The sequence below is a fragment of the Mustela putorius genome, unplaced genomic scaffold, assembly GCF_011764305.1.
Source record: "Mustela putorius furo isolate JIRA1106 unplaced genomic scaffold, ASM1176430v1.1 tig00000592_pilon_pilon_pilon, whole genome shotgun sequence".
NCBI lineage: Eukaryota > Metazoa > Chordata > Mammalia > Carnivora > Mustelidae > Mustela > Mustela putorius.
This window is the reverse complement of record NW_025421426.1, coordinates 2,809,978-2,826,861: the sequence shown is the minus strand read 5'-3', so window position 1 is coordinate 2,826,861 and position 16,884 is coordinate 2,809,978. Positions and strand designations below refer to the sequence as shown.

Below are 16,884 nucleotides of genomic sequence, written 5' to 3'. Positions count from 1 at the left end.
CTCGCATTGGGTTGTGCGCTTAGTGTGGAGTCTGCTTGAAATTCTCTCTCCCTCTGTCCCGCCTCCACTGCACTCATCTCTAAGGTTTTAAGATTTTAAGTGAATCTTAAAAAAACAAAAACACCATCTTCTAAACCAATTAGGTAGATCTTGTTTGGGTCCTGATTGCAACTTACCGTGAGAAGCCACTTGTAATACAACATAATGGGGTCGTGGAGGCTGGTTACGAGGAATCATTGTCCATTTAGCCGCACGTGATCATGAAAGCCCTGCCCCGTTAGGGACTCAGGGATAAAACTAAATCACGTCCGAGATTTGCTTTCAAACGCCAGGGCCGAAGAGGGAGGAGATGCAAAATATTGCCGGCGAGCATAGGGTCTGCAACACTGACCGCTCTACTGCCCTAGAGGCTTAAGATTGTACTTATAAAAAATTAAAGAAAAACAGAAACCAGTGACACAATAAAGACCAAAACGCAAGACTGCAAAACACCAAATCTATATTTACATCCACATATAATAACATAACTTTAAGCTGAAATATATCATAAATAAAACAAGTAATGTCTACTGTTTGACAAGTATCAACAATTAAAATAAATCAAACTGGAATGAAATAAATACATAAACAAAAATCCAACGGATTGTACCTCTATTATATGTACTGTTGTTGCAAAGGAAAAAAAAAATACAAAACCAGTAGTATCCCAATAGTTAATACTGATAGACCAAAAACAAAAACAAACAAAAAATTTTAGAGTATAAGGGCTGTGGAAAAAAGGACATTTTACGCATTTAGAAATTCAGAAATGTAGTTAAGAAAGGAGAAATATGAAAGCCCCCAAAATTTCAGCATGGCATGAATTGACTTGTTTTCAAATAGATTTGGTGATTTTTTTTTTTTTTTTTTAAAGTACAGGTTTAAATTTCAGCCCTCTCTCGTATCCCCTTTTAAGATTTACATTTATAGTCACAGCAAGCCCTCTGCAACACTCATCGGATTAGGCAAAGATCAAGTCAATCATCTTGCAAAATGTGTTAATCTTCAAAAATAGACTATAAAAGTGCAAAACTATGAAAACAAAAATCTAGATTATGTACATATGGCTCAGCTTGTGAACAGGAAAAAAGGTAAATAGTGTACACTTTCCTGATACAAAGCACTTCATTGCAATGCCAGCAGACTGATCTCTAATCAGGTCTCCCTTCAACGCGGGAGTTAAGACTTCTCTGTGTGCTTCGTGGTGCATAATGAAAACAAAACAAAACAAACAAACAAAAAAAATCAGCATTCTTTTAGGACTTTACTCTCGCTCTAACGCGTAAGGGCAGGGCAAGAAAATTTAACAGTGCAAATTTATTTTTGAAACAGTTTTCTTAATAAACTATTTTGCAGTTGCTAAACCAATGTACTGCTGAAAAAGCTCAGCCACGGACAGAGTATTAAGGGAACCAAAGTTTAAAACACCTAGCAAGCCAGCTGGTGGCTATCCTGTCTTTAAAAAACCCAAACTGCAGATGCATGGAGGAAAAACGTTGCTGCTCAAAACAACCAAAAATGGGAAGACAACTGAGGTCGGGCAAAGATCACATCTTCCCCATGACCAGAAGGCTCAGCCAGCAGTTCCTTATTCAGAATCAACGTGTCTGTAATTGACTCGAATACGTCCACAGGTCACCCCAACGCCAGGCACAGCAAGACATCCAGATACAAACCTAAAATTTGCCCCCAAACGTTCATGTCCTTTAAAACTGCTTCCAATGTGTCATTCGCACGTATCATTCAGCACTTCTGTTCTTTTACATACTAATTTAACTGAAAGCCAAACAACCTGAATTTTCCAACAGAAATGATTAATAAGATAGAAAATGGAAGTAACTCCACATACAAATCTGGTGTGTTTACTGGCTATGTGGCCACTCTGCAGAGGACACGCTTCTCTGTAAACACATACACTTCAAACCCCCACAAACCACACCAATTTTTTCAGGAAAGGCTCGTGGCTCTGGACTCTCCCTCAGCTGACAAAATGAAATTCGCCATCAAAGGGCACCGGTTTCAGAATGGCCGACCTCAGGACAAGCAGCACACAGTCACAGAGGGTCAATACTTCCGATAACAATTTTGTGAAGACGAGAGACTGAGGCGGATTTAACATAATACAAATCATTGGAGACATTTTTTTTTCTTTAAAAACATACATTTTAAACGAAAAGAGCACAAGTAGCAGAACCGCTCAAAGTGACGAGCTACGTGAGAGGAAAGTCACACACAGTATCCCAACAAGCAGGTCTAGAACTTACAATATGTACAGTTACCTGAGGTGCGAACATCATAGACTTTCTCCCCGCCCCACCCCCCAACCCAGACGGTTTCTTTCCAGCAGCGCTCAAGTAGGCCAGACACTCCTCTTCTTATTTGGTCGGTTCTAAAAAAAAATATGATTCAGGGGCAAAATAGAGATTTCCAGTCTCCATTTGTGTACAACCCAACTGTTCCAACTATAGTTTTTATTGCTATTTGGTACAAAAGTGAACAGGACAACTTTACACAACCGTAGTGTTCCTGGTATGTTATATGCATGGCACGGTCAAGCTTATTTCACGGCTTCCACCGCCGGCTCTCCCAAAGGATGGACGAACTCGATTCCCAGACAGTCCGCACGCACGGCCATCGCGAGCTACGGAAACAAAGGGTCAACACGGTTAGAACAGCTGAGAAAATCCACAACAAACGAGCGCCACCAACAGAACAACAGGCAGTGGGAGGGGATCGAGGCCCACAGAGAGTTCCCACTTGAGCTCAAATGTCGCCACAAAGGGGCGCCCAACCTGGCTTCATGGGCAGAGCACGTGACTCCTGATCTCGGGCGTGTAAGTTCAAGTCCCGAGGTGGGTGTAGAGGAGACTTAAGAATAAAATCTTTATTTAAAAAAAAAAATAAGTGGCAGTGAAAATACCAGGACACCAGGACTCTACACGATGCTGTACCGTCTCAGAGACACCCGCTCCATACGGGACAGTGACCTAATGAAGATGATTTTACGAGACTCGGAATTCCTAGCAGTTATGGAGTCTGGCAGAGGCCAACGGTCACTGAAGAGAAACCGAAAGTTTCTAACATCGTCTGTTCAACATGTCTGTTCCGCGAACATCTAACAAGTTTTATCAGGGATGGCCCCAGCAGGGGGTGAGGCAATAAACACCGGAGTCTCCTCTCAAGCTTGGCAGGCAGTGAAGCCGACACGCAAGCGAGGGAAACCTGGCCAACAGGACGGCTGGAGTGTGCTGCTGCCGAGGGACTGTGCCGTCAAGTGCAGGAAACGGGTGACAAAGGACCGGTCCCTTGTAATCCAGACATCATTCGTTTGTTTTAATGGAGAACGGGCTTAACCCCCTTCCTGTGCCAACACTTGACTCTCGTTCTACTTTCACTGTCTGAGGGGAAAGAAGTGAGTAGAGACGCATGTGAGGCTGATGGGCCCCACGAGTTCCCCCCTGAAAACCGGAGGGAGAAATCCTGCCCTGGCCCGGGAGGCTAGATGGCAGTCACGTGACAGGACAAGGGTTTCTGCGAGAGAGAACTCAGATCTATCCATGAGCCCCAATCTCTTCAATCTACATAGAGGTAAAGGCGGCCTCGAGTAGGTCTTGTGAAACTCGGGCCACACTCCGAACGGACTAGACGACCCCGCGCACGGCTGTGACGCTGCTGCTCCAGTTTTCCGTGTCTCTACAGTTACAGACGTCTGCCGCGGGAAGTGAGAACGCAACTACTCCTGGCCTCCTCCCCTCCCCACGGAGGCGGCGGCACAGAGGTTCTGAACGAGCTCTTCAACAGGAGGGCTGGGGGAGAGGGACCCAGGCACTGGCTCAGCAGACCCAGGACAGAACCAAACAGCATAGGCACCGCTCAAGTTACACCTCCAAGCCTTGGTACCCTCATCTATAAAGCGCACGCAGGGCCTCCTAGCCCAACGGTCAGCAAACATCTTCTGTAAAGGGCCAGAGCGTCATTATTTTCAGCTTTACAAGCCCTGAGTTCCTTGTCACACCTACCCAGCTCTGCTAATGCGGCACCAAAGCCGCCAACAGTACAGGAACGGATGCAGCAGTGTACCAGTAAGGCTTCCTAGACAGAACGGGGTGCTAATGCCTGGCCTGGTGTCCCCTGCTGTGGGAAGGCCTGAGTGAGGTCAGAATTATAAACCCCTTCAAGGCAGAGCATAAAATAAATGCTTAGTAAATCCCAGTTGCTACTGATATTATTGCTCCTATCATCATCACAGATACCCACAGACCCTGAGCCACTCCAAGTCTGGAAACACTTTAAAATTAAAATTAGGGGCACCTGAGTGACACAGTCCATTAAGCATCCTGACTCTTGGTTTCAGATCAAGTTGCATCTCAGAGTCACGAGACCGAGCCCCACGTTGGGCTCCGCTGAGATTCTCTCCCCCCCCCCTTCCTCCCCTCCCCACTGTGCTCTCCTGTTCTAAGATAAATAAATCTTGTTAAGTATATAAATAAAAGTAATTTCACTTTACATTCTACATGATAAACTAGGTGGTTTATTTCAATTAAGTAAAATCAACACATCATATAGGCTCACCTTTCTTACCCAAAATAGGAAATCAGGTTTTTTTGTCATTTGGTCGATAATGTGCATTCCCAATAAAATTCTCATAGTTTCTCTTTTGTAGCATGCTGCTAGACAAGTGTTGGTATGACACAGGCCTTTTTCCTGTTTGGAAAAAAAAATGTGAAAAAGTGTTTAGAATAAAGTTCAGTAACTGAGAAGGTGTTTGTGGATTCTCAGACGTCAGTCAACTCTGACAATTCCGGACTGGTAATGGGACCAGATCACACCAGTTGTGTGCATGTTGCAAATTACCACTGAAACATTTTTAAGTGCCCTGAGGATATTTGCTAATATAAAATTTCAAGTCACTAAAGCTAAAATAGGGCTAAGTCCTATGCCGTGGTTAGTAAGAACTAAAAAGTCAAGACCTAGGGTTTAGGCACAGAAAAAGAAAAAATGGTAGCATAAAGTATTTTAAACTTATGTGCATCAGAAACCAAAACTGTGGGGAAAAGGAGAAAAAAATGCTGATTTTAAAAAAGGGTTTTTCCAGGTCACCTGGCTGGCTCAGTCGGTGGAGTGTGCAACTCTCAACCTCGGGGCTATGAATCTGAGATTAAGAATACTTAAAAATATTCTCTAAAAATATAAAAAAAATTAAAATAAATAAATAAAAAAGAATTTTGATTTCAACACAGAGCCCAGACTCTTCAAGTTAAGGCTAAGTTTTGACTCCTAAACATTTTAAGATCTGGTAAGAAGAAAAATAGTTTTAATAAAAAAACTGCAAAAATTAGTATTCTATCACAATTTTTATGAAATTCACTGGTGTGTGTGAAATCAATTGTTTTTTAATTTGCTGTCCCTGCCAGATCAAATGGCATCAAGCTATCCTTGATAAGAGTATTGTCACCCACAGAACCCTCAATTGGAAATTAATACAAACTGAGAGGTTTCAAACAGATTTCTCTTTGGAGCTGCACACACCAGCAGGACTTACATCCGACAAAGGAAGTGGTTTCTTCAAGTCTGCCAAGTGGGAAAGGTCCTGGGACACCCTGATCTACCTCTTTTTTTTTTTTTTTTTTAAGATTTTATTTATTTATTTGAGAGAGAGACAGTGAGAGAGAACATGAGTGAGGAGAAGGTCAGAGAGAGAAGCAGACTCCCCATGGAGCTGGGAGACCGATGCGGGACTCGATCCCGGGACTCCGGGATCATGACCTGAGCCGAAGGCAGTCGTCCAACCAACTGAGCCACCCAGGCGCCCCCTGATCTACCTCTTTACATGCCCAGGTCTGCACCACCCATCCTGGAGGGAGTGCAGCCAGGAGGAAGCAGGGGCTCTGAGAACATTTCCACGCGGAGAACTCCAAAGTAAATCTACTTTAACAATTTATCCATTTCAGGGATAGGGTGTCCCTCTTCAAATGCACTTAATGTTTAACAAAGGCTAAAAATAAGGCAGCGTGAGTCTAGAACATCCAAACTGGTCAAAAGACTGTTCACTGGGGTTCCTACACTTTCTGTTCCTGGTGGGTGGAGGGCCCATGCTCCCTGGGAAGAGGGGGACAGGAGGGTCACTGCGAGGTGCCACCTGTTAGCACGGACACTGGCAGCCGCATACACAGCCAAGGGCCAAGGAGCCGAGGTCCGGCTCCGAAGGACCTCAGCGTGGGGAGCAGAGACCTCACCCCAGCTCCGACCCCAGAATAGACCACCCCAGACCGGACGGGCCCGGGACGGTCAGTGAGGCCGGGGGCTCGTGGGGGGCTTGGAAAGCCAGTCCCCAGGCCGGGGTGGGCCCATCCCTCCGGGCCAGGGCTCACCTTCGGCGGCGGGCCCGCAGGCGAAGAGCGGCGCGGGCGAGGCGCGGGGCTTGGGCGGCAGCGCGGCGGGCGGCGGGCACACGCACTCGCCGGGCAGCAGCGACTGCAGGCCGCGCACCACGTGGTACTTGGGCAGCTCGAAGGCCCGGCGGAAGGCGGGCGCCGGCGGCTCGGCGTCGGGTCGCGGCCGCTTGGGCAGCGGCTCTCCGGGCTCGGCGGCGGGGCGTCCGCTCTGGGGGTCGCGGCCCCGCGGTGCCCAGGGGCGCTCCGCACAGCCGTTGGCGGCGCCGGGGCCCGACGGGGCGGAGGCGCCGGGCGCCCGGGGCTTGGCCTCGGGCCTCCTGCCCCTCTCCGGGAGGGCTGGCTCGGCCTGCCGGGCGGCCCCCTGCGCCCCGCCCGGCTGCGGGTGCAGGTGCTGGTGCGGCGGCCGGGGCGCCTTCAGGTTGCTGGGCGCTAAAGTGCTGGGGTCGAGCCCCGGGGGCGGCGGGGGCCTGGCGGGCGCGGCGGGGCCCGGCTTCCCGCGGTCGCGGTCGGCGGGTGCGGCCTTGGCAGGCGGCGCGGGCGCGGGCCGGGCCCGGGGCTTGGGGAAGTGCGCCAGCGGGGCCACGTCCTTCCCCAGCAGCGCGGGCGGGCAGCCCGTGCGCCGGCTGCGCAGCAGGGACTTGCTCCGGCAGTTTTTGTGGATGTCGGGATTGTATTTGTGCTCCAGCCTCTGGTGCATCATCAAAACCTCGGGATAAAAGGTCTTGAAGGTACAAAACGGGCAGGTGATCCCTGGGATTAAACTCTTGCTCAGAGAAATGGCCGGGCAGCCGTGAAGCGCTCCGAGGGACAGGTTCAGAGGTTTCTCCTGACAGTCCCCGCCGGGCTTGTGCTTGCCGTCGGCCACCGTCCCCGCCGGCTTCTCCCTGGGGCTGCCGCCAGCACCGTGGGCCGCACTGCCGTCCACGCGCGCAGGGACCCCCGCCTCCTCCCGACACGCCGGCTCCGGGGGCTGAGGGTCACCTGGCGCCCTCTTCTGCAACACGTCCAAGTACGAGGGGGCAGGCGCTTTGCCCATTTTCTCAGTACTGTCATCAGTTGCATTTTTATTGAAATCCTGAGTATCTCGGTGTACTGGTGAGAGGACAGCGTTGCCCAGAACATTCTGAAAGGTAGAGGCCATCCCCTTAAGTTGCTTTGAAGGTGGGCTGCCTTTAACATCTTTGGCACCATCAAAAAATCTTTTCAAATTTTTGGTTTGCGCACCGTCAGCGGCTAGTAGTGCATCTTCGGTCTCCTGGTTTTTCCCATCGGTCTTGACTTCGGCGGCAATATCGATCTGCTTGTCCTTGTGATGTCTCTCCAAGTGATACCGCAGAGACGTCTTCTGCGCTGCAGCATAGTCACAGAATTCACATTTGTATGGTTTTTCACCTGAAACAAGAAATGCCGCTGTGTCACACACGGGGTCATGAAAAACATCAAAATCCATCTTTGGAAACTAAAATTAACTGCCAGGAGGGAATATAATATAGGGTCTTAACTTTTCCCTTCTCTCTCTACAAATCTGCGTATCCAGGATTTTTCTCAAGTTGCTCACTTAATCACCCTTACTCTACTGAATACTTGAAAATGCAAATACATGTCTTCGACTTTTTTAAACATAGCACATTTTAAACTTATTTAACCTTCATCATAGCCCTACGGCACAGGATATCATTATCCTTTTACAGCTAGGAAGACTGGGCACAGAAGGGCTGCACAGCCAGTGAGTGGAAGACAGACCGTTCAAGTCTGCCCAGCCTCCGGTACCGTAACTATGTTACAGCCGCTTCTAAACCTAAAGAAAATACTGAATACATTCTCATTGCCTTCTAAATCATAACAGTTAATATAGAAGCAGCTGTGGCATTAAAAAACATTGAAGAGGTTTTAATAAGATAAGAGGATAGATACAGTAGTCAGAAACTAAGTAAGAAACTAACTTCAAAACAGAAATAGTTCAAGTTACACGGACACTAACAGACTTAAAATGAGAGCTGCCATCAACATACTACACACTTACTATTAAACTATTGCAGAGGCCTAACAGAATATTTGAACAATATAAAAAGAAGCCAAGACACAAAGCTACATCGTAATTCTTTGAGCTAGTAAGAATTAAGAAAATCTAGGAAGTTCCTTACCTGTATGCGTTCTGAGATGAATATTGAGGTAATAATTTGAACGGAAAAACTTCCCACAATAACTACATTCTCTTGAGGATGTAAGATGCTTTATTTTTCCTCCATCATCATTTTTATCTTAAAGCAGAAACAAAAAATATTTCTGTAAGAAGACAGCTCAAGTACACAAGTAAGACAAGGTGACATCAAGTGTTCTTGATTTTTTCAAACTTTTTTTTGGAAAGCAGAAAATAATTTTTGTATCAGTGCTGGGGTACATCAGAAAGGACAGAACACACCACATGCTATTTTGAGACTGACTGAAGTTTTGGAAGCTTTTTATAACACGTGTGTCCTGTTTCTAGGTTTTGTTTTTGTTTTCTGAGTACGGCAGAATTTGGTGTCCCGGGTTCAGTTTTTCCTTTGCCTCAATCACAGGAAAGATCGTAACAGACTGACATGCAAGGGCAACTTTCTGTTCTCCCAGCATGTCTGCAACAAGCAGGAACCGGCAGACTAAAGCTGGACCTACAGACACTGGCTGGGATAACCCAGTGCTTCGGGATAACTGATTTAGAAAACTCAGCCAATTGAAATTGCCAATTTCCCCAACCACCAGGGAAAAGAAGTCTGTCTTAAGATTGGGCCAGCTACCACTAGAGGGTAGCAAGCACAACTTAATCTTTAAAGAAAATAAAAGGTCTGGGCTCTAGGTCAAATGCCTAAGAAAGTTTGTCAAAATTTAGCACGCTTTGGAAAGCAAAGTGTATCATTCACAAGCACTCACATGGCCAAAAATAAATGTGAGATCAATCAAAATCTGTGCCCAAATGACAAGGGCCTAAACCATATACTTCAATCTCTGCAACAACCGGGCCGGTGTATCTGGGCTGCAACACAGTGAAGGCCCGCGGGGGACACTAATGACAGGAGGATTACACCCGCCACTACCCACCACCAGCCTCGGAAAGACCGTGACATCTGCTACAGTGAAGATACCCGCTCCCATAAAAATGACTTGTTAAGAGTTCTAGATAAACCTCCTCTTACCGAAGACTATTACATGCACCACAACGAGGACCAGGAAGTGGAGTCATCTCTTAAAATTGAGCAAAACCAAACTGGCTCTTTTGCCTTGAAAACTGTTAATTCCAACTAAAAAGGCCTCTTTTCCCTGTTCCTTCCCCCATTTTGCATTTTAGACTATGTAGATCTAGTTTATAAATTTTAAAACGCAGCTTAGCAGCCAACCATGGGCAGCCTCCAATACAACAGACAGGACTGCATGATCCCCTCCCTGAACTCCCCCCCACAGGAGGCAACCACCACTAAACACCTCTAAACACCGTAAACAGGCAGAGACAACCACTGATGGTGAAGACTTAAAAAACAATCACATGAACAACCACTATTAAACCTACTATGAAGTTGAACAAATAAATAACAATTTATATTGTTATAAATATACAATAAGTATACAACAATAAAAACAATTGTCTTTTGATCCTATAAAGTCAATCTCAAGAAAGCCAGGTTGATAGTAAATAAAAGGAAGATAAATCTAAACCACCACATTGTAATATAAACTTAGGAAAATCAATTCTCTAAATACAGAAGGCCCAGCTTTGTCTTACAATCACACCCATCGAGCTGAATTTGAACCTACTGCAATTTCCTACTCCCTAGTATGTGTCAGGATTTATGGTATGTTGCATCATATCCAGAAAGTTATGACATGCATCTGTTTGAACATAAAGGACATGAAATGTCCACATATACCTGGTCCCTGCTCTTTGGGCTTTGCCTCTGATTTTATAGTTCCTACGAGGACTGCAAACTTTTTATCAAGAGGCTGCTGAAATTATCCTTGGGAGGTGGAATACGAGGGTCGATGAACCAATTTTGCGAACAGAGAGAAGAAATCAGGGCAAAGAAAGGTTAAGCAACATGTAATCAGCCACAGAACAATGCAGTGGCAGAACCAGACTAAGGGCAAGTCGTGGCGCTCCCAGCTACGGGCATTCTATCCGCCTGACGACCAAGATTGCCACCTGATTCTTCTGCCCACACCACCTACTGGCAGAAGGAAACCAGCCATCTCCTTTCTTTCAGGGCAACAGGGCAGCTCACAGACCCAACCATCTCCCCATTACGGCATGTCCCTGAACGGGAATGACACTACTAGGAACCACGGTGAAGACAACAGGCCTGTGTTCAAGGCCTTTGTTCTATGAGGTCATGAAGACCCTATAATAGGGTTTTCTAGATTTCTGAAGACTGCAGTATCCTAAGTGCTAAGGTTTCCTGTGTTCCCTGAAACTCAAGACATCCTAAAATCCTCATCAGGAACATCATCCTTTGTGTGATGGCAAAAAGGACCTGACACTGTTTGGAGCATGAAGAGTCCAGGGTACGACGTGGTCAAATTCACCTTGAGTCTCACACCCGAGTTCGCACAAGCCAGCCGCATACCATCAAGCTACAGTCAAAGAAGGCAGCGGCGTCTGCTTCAACCAAAGACCACTTTTGTGAATGGTGACATCCCTCTTAGACTGAGTCACGTTCCCACCATTCAGTTGGGTGGCCTCAACTGATGCAAGGAATTCTTTTAACTGCCTTCAAGGAGCCAAGCCTTTATTCAAACAAAATATTATTTAACAGACAGAAGCACCTCTGGTTCAAGTGCAGATAGGCAAGACCTAAAACACAGCAGGGGGATCCTCTGCCTTGGATAAGTCCCCAGGTCTCAAGAGATGAGAGGTCCCAGGGCACCTGGGTGGCTCAGTCCTTAAGCAGCTGCCTTCAGCTCAAGTCATAATCCCAGGGCCCTGGGATGGAGCCCCACATCAGGCTCCCTGCTCAGCAGGCAGCCTACTTCTCCCTCTCCCACTCCCCCTGCTTGTGTTCCCTCTCTCGCTGTCTCTGTCAAATAAATAAATAAAACCTTAAAAAAAAAAAAAAGAAAAGAAAAGAAAAAGAAAGTTCCTGAGCTTCCAGCCATTATGTCCTCTAAAAGCCATTCATACAAGACAAATCTGACTGAGCACTTGAGATGCCTTTAAACCATCTTTGCTGCGTTCAGTCCTTTTATTTTACACACAAATGCTCTTAGTTCCCGAGCTGTTAACAAACACTAGCCTGGCAGACATAAAGAGGACAGGGTACCAGGTAGCATCAGTTTCTCTAAAGATACCCTTGCTCTGGCTGAGAATCATTCCCGGTTCCTTCTGTGGCCACGAGAGCACCGTGCGGAGGAGGAAGCGCAGGAGAGCTGGGTCTGGGAGCACAGGGTCGTGGGTCTGCGGGTCGCATGTAAGGACAAACCCTGAAGCCAAGACCACCGGCACCGGGGCCACACACTCGCGGGCTGGGGGCCGCCCGGCCGCGGTCGGAGGTTCGGCATCCCTGGTACCCCCTCCCCCCGGGTGTCAGCCGCACACACACTAACACGACCGGGACACCCAAAATTCTTCTAGACACCGCCAGATTCCACTGGGGGCAAAACCGCCCCAGGTCGGAACCACGGCCCCGGACCGATGCGCGAGGGAGGCCGCTGTGAGGCTGGCGTGGCCGCCGGGACCAAAGACAGCGCAACAGCAGGTTCAGAGCGGGAAGAAACCCGGGGAAGAAACCCGGGGAAGAATCACGGCCCTGAGAGCTGCGGGGCTCGCGACGGGCGGGCGACCCTGGGCGACCCCAGCGGCCCGGGCGTCCCCCCCCACCCCCGGCCGGCCCGGCCCGGCCCGGCCCGGCCCGGCCCGGCCCGCGATCTCTGCGACGGGCGCAGGGGCTTACCCAGATGGAGCCCCTCGGGAAGGCCGTCCTCGGAGCCGTCTTCGGAGCCGCCCTCCCGCTCGACGGCTCCGCTCTCGTCCAGGCCGGCGGGCAGGTCGGGGGAGCAGGTCCTGGGCTGCCGGCCGTCGGCGGCCATGGGGGGCGACTCGGCGTCGGCCCGGCGCTCCTTCTTGTGCACGCGCGAGTGCAGCACCAGCTGGTGGTAGGTCCGGAAGGCTTTGCCGCACTCGGCGCAGTGCGTCGGCTTCTCCTTGCTGCCCGACAGCTTCGGCTCGGCCTCCGCCGAAGGCACTTCGCCGCCGCCGGCTCTGGGCTTCTCCTTGTCCTGCGCGAGGCCGGCGCAGCCGCCGCGGCCCGCCCGGGCCCTCCCCGCGCCGTCGGCCTGGCTCTTGCCGGCGCCCCAGATCTCCAGCAGCTCCTCCTTCTCCGAGCACGAGTCGTCGTTGTCGGTGCTGCCGTCCTGGCCCGGCTGCTCCTTCACCTCGCGGCACACGGCCACCTTCCCTTTGGTCGCCAGCTGCCAGGCCTGGTAGGTGGTGAACGGGTCGAGCTGAGGTATCCATTTCGGGGGCCTGCGGCCGCTCTCGGGGTGCGAGGCGGGCCTCAGCCTCAGGAACTGCAGGAGCTCGTCCCCCGGGGGCGCCGTCCCCCCCGGCGGGGCGTCCGCGCGGGGCCCGGCGGCGGCCCCAGAAGCCGGCTCTTTGGTGTGCATTTTCCTGTGCTCGAGGAGGCTCTCCTTATCCGGAAAGAGGAAGCCACAAACCATGCAGATTTTGTAAGGAGAGGCGAGGCTCTCGGCCGCGGGCTCCTGCACCACCTCGTTGATGGTGGCCGGGCTCTCGGCGCCCTGCTGCACGCGGCTCTTGGCGCCCGCCTTGCCCGTGTGCGTCCGCATGTGGTTTTTCAGGAACCAGGGCTCCTTGAACCTTCTCCCGCACACGCTGCACCCGTACGTGAAAGAGTCCTTGTGTTTCTTCATGTGGATCTCGACGTCGAAAGCCACTCTGAAGGTCTGCCCGCACACTTCACAGCTAAATTCTTCATTTTCTTTACAATTCTTGTCCTTGGGAGGCTCTGCTCTCACTTGACTTTTATCGAGGGGACTGAGATACTCCGCTTCCACGCGCAGGACCGCGGGCTCACAGAGGATCGGCCGATGTTGCATTAAGACGTGTTTGTTAAGGTCTTCTGAGTGTGTGAAGGTCTGATTGCAAAACATGCAGTCCAAGGGCATATATCCTTCTATTTGGATTATGTTTTTCTCCTGCGTCGCTCTGAAAGGAACGGTGCTGGTCCCTTTTATCGACACGGCATCATCCAGCTCCGTCTGGGTGCCAAGGGGACTGCCGATCACTTCTGGTCCATCCATATACACCAACAGGGACTGAGTTGGCATGTTTCCTGGCACTTTAGGATTGTATATAAAATTAGAATCCGGTGGAGGAATTTCTGGAATTGGGATAAGGCCACTTGTTAAGACTTGTCACTCACACCCCCAGCAGCCCTGCACTTAGCACTAGAACAAATATTTGTTATAAAAGTTCAAACGAAAGTATATATTCCTGCAGCTTCTTATCTTCAGAAGTCATAGGAAGCTCGGTGACAGAGCCTCTCACTGGTTCTTTCCACACACAAGGCAGACAGACTCCCCAACGCTTTGATTCAAATATGAGTCAGCACAAAGCATTAATTCTCTTTGTCTCCACTGAGTGAGTGATTCAATTGAGCAAGAAGTCAATTCAAGTCCCCAGCAACCTGGAGACAAGGGATTTCCAAAACCTAGAGGGGGAAAAAAAAGCACAGAAATGGTTAGCTGCAGCCAGGGGAAAGAGAAGCCTGGTGTGGACGAGTCACAGCTGGTCTGCTCGGAGCAGTTAGAAGGCACCCAGGTCATCTGCAGCTCTGTTAACCAATACAGTGCGTGTCCCACACGCTAGTTAATTAAATCATTAGCATTTTATCCAATCAGTACACTTAGCAAATCGCTAGATTTTCATCCAGTTAAGAAACTTAACACGTGGTCCTTGGAAGATTTCAATCTATAATGTAAAGATTCAGAGCAGAAACTGTTAAATTCAACAGAATACATAGTAAATGCCAACACTACCAGTCACATGTGTATCCTTATAAACAGACACCGACTGCGAAAAATGACAATTACAGCACTTGAAGTAAAACTTTAAAAGCCAGAACTTCCAACTGTCTTACTTACAGTCAAGAAACACGAATGCCAAAATGCACCTTTGAAGCTTACGCATGCGCCTGCCAACCACACACACACACACACACACACAACACAGGAACCTTCCCCAAAATCCATGTTCAATGACTACAGAACACCTCGGGATAATGCTCATCTTGGCCAAGAGCAACCTTCCTCATTTTGGCTCACAGATATTCTAACCCTCAACCAACCGGCTGCCCAAATTCCCAGTTTGCTTGTAACAACTTTCTGCCTTCAACAAACCTCAGGGTTGGGCTTCCCTGTCCACACAATAAATAAGAAAATACATACACAAAGCTACTTTGTGAATATACACTTTAAATAAAATCCTCCACACCACCAGCTCAACAAGGCTCAGTCTTCAATCAGAAAACGGGTCCTCCCGTTTTTTTTACCCACCTTTCCCAGTACGCACTGGCCCGCTGAAAAATGGACTATGACTCTATTTAGCTCTGCAGACTAAGATTTAGAAGCTAATTTTCATTCTTGAAGAAGAATTAACCTCCAAAAATCCAATACCACTCCCCCAACACACCTTTCTGGCAAGCACAGAATTGGTTTTTAAAATTTCTCAACTACTTTAACTGAGGTCTGTTCATTCTCCCCAGCAAAACAAAAAGACTTGCAAACTACTCCCACCACCTTCAGCTTTACTTTCTTCTCTCCACTTCCTCAGAGCAAGGGCCTCTAGGCTCAGAGAAGACAAGGAAACATTTCTTCCCCTTCTTTACACTCATAATACAAGAAAATTCTCATGCCCCTTGCTATCTTTAGTTTTGAATAAACCCGATCTTTAACATTAAGCTTTTCTAAATAAGACTGCAGATCAAAGATTAGGGCAAAGAAAGAACATACTGAAATGTTTTATCTTAACTTCTGGGTCTTTTGTTGTAATCACAATGGAGGATAAAACACTGGGGCTGGCTACCAGCTTGGTGGGAAATAACAGAACACTCCAGAGACCTGAGTTCTAGTTCTGGCTAAGTCACAGCCTTCAAGCTGTCACCACCATATAGCCCATCTTGATCTACTTGATGGAGATGATTAAATGACAAGATCATCCTCGAGGGTTCCAAATCTCTGTGGTTCTGGGGGGTAGGTCTACATTATAGACAGACCTAATTTAGGATTCTATGCAGTCATTTATTCATTATACAAATATTTACCCAGCATACCAGGTAATACTTTACCTGAAGAAATTAACAGTACATATTCTAGAAAAGCCAGCTCTCAAACTAGACAACATTGTTTTCACCGGCTGACAGCTATATGAAAAACAGAAACAGCTCAACAAGTTCTCCACCAAGTACACATATAAATTTCAATTTGAATAAAGGCTGTCCTCCATTTGAGGTGCTTTCTATTTTTTGGTTGCAAAATAGCTCTTTAAAAAATGAAACAATGGCAATAGGGAGCAGTCAAGTTTTTGTTTTTTGGGTTTTTTTACTACCTTAATTTGCCAAAATCCAAGTCAGTCCTCAGTATAATCTTTTTCTTTTCTTTTAAGAAATTCTACTACTCTGTGATATTTTAAATTTGGGGGAACTCCAGTTTTCTACAGATAATCTTTCCCAAAAAGACACCGATCCTAAACTCAGTCTCTGAATGAGAAACATGATGTGGGTACCTCCCTATTATGTATTTCCCACCCAGGGTAATGCCATGTAACTGGAAATGCCTGACTTCGACAAACAGTTCAGTTTCCATTTTTATCTCTGAAATGCTCCAATATCTAAGTAAAAAGGAAGTCATCATCAGCTTCTAGCACAAGACCTGAAAGATTAGTAAAGGAGGCACAGTGAGGGGGGAAAAAAAAAATCACAGAAAGAAGAGCTTCAGTTTGCCCTTCATTGTGTGGGTGAAGGACGGGTGAAGGCCCGGAGAGGAGGGGAGGAGACCCTGCGCCAGGCACCACAGGCACCACGGAAGCACTTCTCCCTCAAGGGAAGCTTCTGGCACAGATTCTGATGGTCATTAAGTGTGCACACAACTGTCCTGGGCACTAGACTGCATTGGGTCAAAGCCATCTTGACTGCTCGCTCAAAACAGGAAAACCCTGGGCCAGTCCTTTGGAGTAAGAGCCCAGGAGGAGAGACCCTGTGGACCATGTTCGCTGCTAGCCCCTCCCACCTAGAAGGGGTCTCTGGCACGGGGTCAGGCCCTCAAGAAGCCCCTAGTGACTAAATGAACAAACAGTGTACGTGGTCAGCACAGGGGTAGAGTCAATATTGCCCATCTCCGGCCACAGTCACCAGCCATAACTCGGCTGATATTAACATTAACTCGAGGGTACATCAGACCTTCTACC

The 16,884-nt window shown here is 48.2% G+C and overlaps 1 protein-coding gene across 1 annotated transcript; it reads right to left on the bottom strand.

Annotated features, from left to right (window-relative positions):
* Nucleotides 1-482: 482 nt before the first annotated feature.
* On the bottom strand, nt 483-13,835 carry ZNF217 (zinc finger protein 217; the record flags this gene model as incomplete). Its single annotated transcript, XM_013060117.2, has 5 exons — nt 483-2,680; nt 4,612-4,743; nt 6,411-7,826; nt 8,579-8,695; nt 12,353-13,835. Coding segments are annotated over 4 exons (3,126 nt in total), but the record flags the coding sequence as incomplete, so codon positions are not given.
* Nucleotides 13,836-16,884: the final 3,049 nt, after the last annotated feature.